At 48.6% G+C, this 7,629-nt stretch overlaps 1 protein-coding gene across 2 annotated transcripts; it reads left to right on the top strand.

Annotated features, from left to right (window-relative positions):
- Nucleotides 1–2,131: 2,131 nt before the first annotated feature.
- LOC124653513 (protein TANC1-like) lies at nt 2,132–6,429 on the top strand. Of its 2 annotated transcripts, XM_047192566.1 has the most exons (11): nt 2,132–2,305; nt 2,627–2,773; nt 2,872–3,003; nt 3,338–3,477; nt 3,661–3,747; nt 3,900–4,031; nt 4,487–4,612; nt 5,069–5,170; nt 5,568–5,738; nt 5,840–5,919; nt 6,067–6,429. In XM_047192566.1, exons 1-11 carry the CDS (start codon nt 2,251–2,253, stop codon nt 6,128–6,130), a joined length of 1,236 nt encoding a protein of 411 aa, XP_047048522.1. In that variant the 5' UTR covers nt 2,132–2,250; the 3' UTR covers nt 6,131–6,429. The 2 variants fall into 2 exon arrangements, with proteins under 2 accessions (XP_047048522.1, XP_047048523.1); XM_047192567.1 differs by lacking the exon at nt 4,487–4,612.
- Nucleotides 6,430–7,629: the final 1,200 nt, after the last annotated feature.

Genomic DNA, 7,629 nt, shown 5'->3' on the forward strand with positions numbered 1-7,629 from the left:
GGTGTGAACAATGTATTGTATTTGAATGGTTCATTTTATTTGTTAATTTTATATGATTGTTTGATCTTGTTGGATGCATAGTTGTGTGTGTTTGTTGTTTGTGTCGTGCCCGCACGCTGCAAAATAGAGCGTCTGGTGGAGGTGCTATTTTTCCGGGCCAACGCGCGCTGCAAAATGGTGTACCCGGCGGGAAAAAATCGCTCCATCGCGCGGTGAAGGTTTAGAGCGCAGCGACAGCGTCGTATACCGCACCAAATTATAGCGCGCCTGGTGGAGATGCTCTTAGAGCATCTCCAGTCGCGTCCCCCAAACCGTCCCCCAAAGCGATTTGGGGCGCGCCGGACAAAAAAAGCGTTCCAGTCGCGTCCCCCAAAGCCCATTTTTGTCCGGCGCGGCCCGATACGGTGTCCGGCGCCCCGAGCCCGTCCCCGTCCCACAGGGGACGCTCCGGGGACGCCGGACACAACGAAACGCGAGGCCAACCGACGCGGGCCCGACGCGTCGGCGGCACGGAAGGCTAAAACCCCGTCGCCTACCTTTGGTCAAGCGACGTTAATGGCGTCCCTGTTTTCCCGGGCGACGCAGGGACGCGTCTCGTCGTGCATGGCCGCGTGGCCGTCCGCGCCGGAGTTGTTGCGTGCAACCACCCGCTGCCGCCGCTGTTTTAAGACGCCCTCCGGTTATCGCCGCTCATCATAATCCTTCGTCGCCGCCGCCTCCCCTTCCCGGATCCTCTCTCGCCGCTCAAAAATGTCGAGCTCGTCCCTCCCGCAAGATCGCCGCGGCGAACGGCTTCGGCCGCGGCAGCCTCACCGTGGCGGAGGCGTGGGCGCCGTACCACGCCCGGTATCCGGGCCCCGCCGGACATGCGGCTGCCAAGCGCCGGCGGCCGGAAGATGGCCGTGAACGCATTGGCGTTCCGCCGCCGCCGAGCCGCGCACGGAGCAATGGTGGGACGCCGTCCAGGCGCCGTCGGGCTCAACTCACCGCCCGGAGCGGTTGGATCCGACGTGGGCGGTCGACAACAACGACGCCGGTGGACGACGTACTTCAAGGCGAAGTACGACATCGAGATGCGCGAGCACCGACAACCTCGTCGGCGGCCCCAATAGGCTGGAACAAGGACGGCCGCGCCTCGTTTCGGGGCGTTCCGGGCGCACCCTCGACAACGTCATCCGCGGCATCCGCAACGGCGCTCCAAGGCCGGAGATGCCGCGTCGCCGCCGCCGCCGTCTCCTCAATAGCAGCCGAGGAGGACGACGTACTCGTCCTCCTCGCACTCTTCTTCCTCGGGACCGGCGCGATCGACGCCGTCCTCGTCTTACCGATCGGCGCCGTACACCGTTCCCAAACGGGAGGTGAAGGAGGAGCCGGCGACGCCCGTCAACACGAGGCGTGGCGGCAGCGGCAGCCGGCGGCAGCAAGGGAGGCGCGGCGGTGCCCTCCTCATCCCGAAGCCGGAGGTGAAGGAGGAGCCGGAGGAAGCGCCGCAGCGGCGCCGGCCGGCGGAGTACGAGCGGCAGGCAGCGGCTCATCGCCGAGCCGACGACCCCGAGGACTGCCCGGGGCCGCGGGCGGCGTTCTTGGCGTCCATGGACGACAAGGACGCCCGGAGGGCGACCCGGACGCGGCGATCGCCATGTCCATCCGCGACTCCGGCAAGCCGCCGGTGGACCTCACCGACGACGGCGAGGCAGGACCAAGCGGCTTGGTGAAGGACGAGCCCGTCGACGAGCGCGTCAAGCGGGAGGTCGTCACCGACGAGATGTACAACTTCCAGCAGTAGCTACGACGCCTCCGGCCGCCGCAAGTGGTTCTAGATTAGGTTTAGTTTTAAAGTTAGTCAAATTTCGTTCGAATCTATGTAAGTTTGGACGAATCTAATCGAATCTAGTTAAGTTTAAAATTTGCGAAATTTTGTTTGGGGGACGCGACTGGGGAGCGACGTCCCCCAAACGCGGCACGAACGAAACACGTCCCCCAAACGCTCAATCCGGCACGGTTTGGGGGACGATTTGGGGGACTCGGCTGGAGATGCTCTACTCTAAACGCGTGGCAAGCAGCGGCCGGTCTCCTTCACGCCATACAGAATTACAGACACACACCCAGTGAGTCAGTGACCACTGTCATTGTGGGTAGCGCCACCCCGTTTCCTTCCCCGCACGCCCTTCCTCCCCTTCCAAAAACACCACTCACCGGCGTGCGGAGGCGGAGCCCAGCCAGAACCTTGCGTCTAGGGTTGCCGCCATCATGGCCTCCTCCAACTCCGGCATCGAGCTCGATGGGGACCTCAGCCTCCACAAGCGTAAGTGCCCCCCCCCCCCTCTCTCTCTCTCTCCTCGAACATTCGCGCGGTGCTTGCACCGTACGAATTTCGGGCGGAGTTGCTGCAAATCCGGAGTTTACTTGCGATTTTTCCTAGCCAACTTCGATTAGTTCGATTTTGGGCAGAAACCCCCAAAAACATTTCGAAGGGAGAAAACCCCAATTTTTGGGGCTGCGTGGACTCACTCCACGGAGTCAGTGCGGAGTCTGATTTGTGCAAGGCTCGTCTTAGTTTAGCACATTCCGCTCGTTGGAGTGCTCGATTGTGCTGTCTGACTTCAGCATTTTCCTGCGATTTCAGAGATGGCGAGCAAGATGGACCTGCGGGGAGCCAAGGACTCCGACGGGAATACCGCGCTCCATTGGGCTGCGTCTAGGGGCTGCCTGGAGAGCTGCCGGTTCCTGGTGGAGGAATGTGGGCTTGATGTCAACGCGGTGTCCAAATTAGGTACGTGCACACCTAGCTAGTTGAAATTCTGTGTGCGTTCATGACAGATTTTTTTTTTTGTTTCTCTTATCACCGGGATATTCTATTCCTCCTTGTAGGTATGACGCCGATGTCGTACGCCGCACATGAGGGGAAAACCCAGGTTATTAGGTACCTTCTCGATCGTGGTGTCGACCCTGCCATACCTGATGAGAGGGGCACCACGCCGCTGCACAATGCAGCACTGCAAGGTGCGCTTTCTCATTCTTGCTGCTATTTTCTGAATGACGGATAACTTGATACATCACAGGAGTACAGTATATGTAGATACAGACTCAATACACGATTTAGCACACCATCTACTAATCCATCCACTGCACATCGTGGCTTAGTGCTGCTAATAAGTTGGACGACCAAGTGAAGTACTAACGATGATATGTACAGCTGACACTAGTTCTCTTAACACCCCTGTTAGTCGAACGAATGTCGTTCAATGCATACAGATAGTGTGTTCTCTGTTTATATACTCTGTAGAGGCTCTGGTTTTGATCTTTCTGGATGTGTGCTATTTTATTGTGCCTCCAGGACACTGTGAGGTTGTGAGGCTATTGCTTTCTCAAGGAGTTCCTGTGGATCCGATTGATCATCGGGGGGCGCCATTACAACTGGCTGTTTCAAAAGACCATGCTGAGGTTTTGAAGGTTCTGCTGGAACATTCTGCTGATGTAAGTTGTCTATTCCACTGTCACCTAATTGGATTGGGAATGCAGAAGCGATCAAGTGCACTTGGCTTGATTATGTAATGGTTTATTCTTGGTGGTGCATCAGACTAGATGGTGGTTTCATTGAAAGATATATTATTATCTGATCTAAATAACTCCAGTATTTTGACTCATTTACCTTTTCAGCCAAATAAAGTCGCAAATAAAGTATATTCACCTGTCCTGGCCGCTTGCTATTGGCACTCCTTGAAATGCATCAAGCTACTGATTGAGGTCCAATAATTTTCCAATTTCATGAATTTTCTTACGTTTTTTATGTTATGATCTTGTCCTGATTTCCTAGAGTAACTTGTTCTTTCTGGTTAAATGTGTCATGATTACTTGTGCAATTTCGGTGTCTAAAGCTATTTTACTGTTATCCATAGGCTGGTGCTGATGTGAATGCTCATTGTTACCCTGGACCAACTCCTTTAATGGAAGCAGTTAATGATGGCTTAACCGATTTTGTCAAGTTGCTCCTAGATGCTGGGGCTGACCCTAACATTCCTACCCTGGAAGTATATCTCTGTCTTCATCTCTCTGTCTGCTATATTGTATGTTTTAGATTGTTCATGTTCAATTAAATACTGTACAGTAGGTTTGTATTCAAATTCATCTTTTTGGATTTGCTTCAGAGTTCGGACTGTGACTTAGGAAGACATCCCAAGATTATAGCTCTTGTGGTACAATAGGTCTTATATAGGTCACTGTCATTCCATATTATTTTTTAGTGTTCCTCTGAGTCCATACTTACTATGGTTCAAGACTCAAAAGGGAGTACTGTGTTTGCATTTCCTGCAAATTATGGTATGTTCATTTAATAGTGTCTAAAACTATTATTGCCAGTACGATGAATTCATGAATATCTCATTTTCTCACAAAGCCTTTTCTCGAAAAGAAAATATAATTACATTGATGATTTGTCATTTTCATGCTGGATTATGTAGCATCTTATGTTGTTTTTATGAAATAGCTTGGTGTAATTCCACTCGAGCAAGCAGCAGCTCACGGTCGACATGACCTTGTTGAAGTTCTGTTTCCTCGGACAAAACCAATTCCATCTCTGCCAGATTGGAGTGTTGATGGTATAATTAGAACTGTGAATTCTCGGTGCATTAACCCTCTTCAGGCATGTACATATTTTTTATTACTTCATTCCAGGTTATACTCATCAAGCTTAATGCGTGATCGTTTCGTATTTTCTACTTAGACCGCACTAATTCGTTATGTTCTTATAAATAGCTTATGACATGTTTTGTCTGCAAGCCTGTAAGTTCTTCATAAATTCTTGGTACAGTCACCTCTTAATATATTCGGATGGAAGATGTTATTACAAAAGAGTGTTATGTACTCAAATTTGAGTTGACGTTTTGGTTCCATTGGAAAGTTCCTGACAAATTTTAGTCGTAATGGTTGTATGGGTACTGCTCAAATTTGCAAAACTAACTAGATTAAAGTTGATGAATTTGGATAAATTAGCACATTACTTTAATTTTCAAACTTTCCACTGATACTGTGCTGTCAATACTGTAGCTGAAAATGCAACTCTACGCAGGACGAAGTTTCTATGGAAGAAAGAATTGCTCAGTGGAAGTCACGAGGAAAGGAAGCATTTGCAAAGGAGGACTACTTTAATGCAATGTACTACTATAACCTGGTAAGTACAGGAACCCATCTAGTACTGTTCGGAATAATCACAAAGATCGCACAACAAATAATAGTCCTCAAACGCCAGGCTCAGGATTTAAAATCCAGTGTTCTATCTTTCTCTGTAGCCGTACATCTTGTCTGATGGTTTATGTTGACCTCAAATATCCATAGAGCCATTACTGCCTTACACCAAATATAAAATAATGGCATTTGGATTATTTTTCTCTCGTACAGCGACTAAGAGTTCAGCAATTCATCTTGATGTGTCATTTCTTAGTTAAGTTGGTCAAAGACTTGTATCCGTGGTTTTAGTACGTCGGGTACAAATGATAAGACAACAATATTTTCCACAGAGTCTGTTAGTTGAGCTAAACTGAGCGCATGCTTGCTCATTGTTAATGCAGGTAACTGAGATGGACCCATATGACGCCACCATATTTGCCAACCACAGCCTCTGCTGGCTGCGTTTGAAAAATGGGGATAAAGCTCTGGAAGAAGCCCGCAAGTGCAAAATGATGCGGCCCCGTTGGTCCAAGGCCTGGTATCGTGAAGGAGCAGCCCTGAGTTTCATGAAGGTACATATGCTTTTATTGATTCGACCATTGCAATCGAACTCATTCGCTCTGCTTGTATGTGCATCTCTCTCGTGGTACTGAAATTCTCTCAACGTGCGCAGGACCACAAAGGTGCCGCTGACGCATTTCGGGAGGCGCTGCAGCTCGACCCTAAGAATGAAGATATTAAGAAAGCGCTGAGGTAACGGTTACATTGCTTGCCTCGGGTTATTACCATGGCCGATCGAATCCATCATCCGCAAAGGACGATGAACATATCTAAATCCCTTGTAGCTTGACGATGCAGATGTAGATTCCATGCCTTTTAATCTTTGAGACATGCTTGCAGGAAGGCTGAGAAGGCAGCGGAGGAGCTGCAGTGTAACATAAGCGGCTGCCAATGTAAGATATAAGTCGCTCAGAGAGAAGGCGGAAAGGAGAACTCTCTGGATTGATTCCTCTCGCATCTCTGTAACGAACCCTGCTGTATATCCCTGCACCAGAATTGCGGCTATTGCATACCCTACTTAGTACTAATATCTAGAACTGCTCGTATGTTGGAAGTTATTGCGCTAGTGTAGTAGGCAGTGCTGTGTTGTATATAGAGGTGGATGTTATGTAATGTCGGCAGTCACCGGAACATTTCCGTGCATTCTGCATGTGAGAAGTGAGAAGGTGTTAGCTCAGGTGAAAAATGCATAGCTAGTGCTAACTGGCAGTGGAAGAAGCGTGTTTCTCTTGCCGCGAGGTGTATGTTTCATCCCTAACCATCTCAAAACCCACTTACAAAACCACTCTCATCCCAGCTTTGGATCGATCTGAAGGTTTTTCCAAGAAAAATATGCCTAAAACTATGTGATTGTTCAGTTCCCCTTGACAATTGCGTGTGAACAAGGGGAAAATGAACATCTTGAATGACACGGTGAACAAGCTGGCCGCACTCTCTGAACCTCACCTGACTGAATATGAATCTAGAAGTGGTGTTAGCCGCCGCGGGTGTATAAATATCGCAAGACGCTGAAGCATAAACATGTGTGCGATGGCCGATGGATATCTGTTTGACGCCCCTTTGTCCGTTCATCTGGTCTCCTTTTGTCGGTGTCTACTAGGGAAGGTTATCAACTTTTACAATGACAAAGTAGGTTGTTTCGGACCGTGCTCAAGCTCAGCGTATGCAAAGCCAGGCGAGAGATAAGTCCTCTTTACTACCACCTACCCATCAAACTTGTTGTACCATTCTTTTTGCAACTCTGAATTTTGATTTGGTTCGAATAACCCCTGAACTATAAAAGCCATTCATAGTACCCAACTACCCATCATTTTCAATTCACAGATCTGACTTTAGTACATCAAACCTGCAAAATAAATAGTCAGCTAAAGACAAGATCTGCACTTGTGGTATCGTCTCATGCAAGGGTATTACTTCTAGAGATTTGTAGGGTGTGGATTGCAACAAAATACAATCAGGAACAAGAACTAGTAATATTTTGCCAAGTTAAGTTGAACACTCTAAGTACAATTTCAAGTTATGTTTGTTTTCCCCGCGAAAAAAAGTTTGTTTACAAATGAAGGATCAGAACAGGAGTAGGTATATATCAGAACAGGAGTTGACAGTGTTAGAGTATCAACATGACCAATTGCAGACACATCTCTTTTTCTCTATCACAAGTCAGGTATCACTATATTTGTTCTCATTTATGTTGATGACATTATTGTGACTAGCTCGTCAGATCACGCTATTTCTGTCCTCTTGAAACAATTGGGTGACACTTTTGCCATCAAGGATATGGGAGATCTACATTACTTTTTGGGTATTGAAGTAACCCGTAATGTTGATAGTCTTGTTCTTACTCAAGCTAAATATGCTGCTGATCTCCTAGCTCGTGTCAACATGACCAATAGCACATCTACT

The sequence above is a fragment of the Lolium rigidum genome, chromosome 5, assembly GCF_022539505.1.
Source record: "Lolium rigidum isolate FL_2022 chromosome 5, APGP_CSIRO_Lrig_0.1, whole genome shotgun sequence".
Classification (NCBI taxonomy): Eukaryota; Viridiplantae; Streptophyta; class Magnoliopsida; order Poales; family Poaceae; genus Lolium; species Lolium rigidum.

Excerpts from the sequence above, each read along its gene's own strand:
- LOC124653513 (XM_047192566.1), top strand. The coding sequence starts at position 2,251 with ATGGCCTCCTCCAACTCCGGCATCGAGCTCGATGGGGACCTCAGCCTC. Across the intron at positions 4,613-5,068 it reads TTGATGGTATAATTAGAACT|GACGAAGTTTCTATGGAAGA; the intron begins GTGAATTCTCGG and ends AACTCTACGCAG. Across the intron at positions 5,171-5,567 it reads CAATGTACTACTATAACCTG|GTAACTGAGATGGACCCATA; the intron begins GTAAGTACAGGA and ends TTGTTAATGCAG.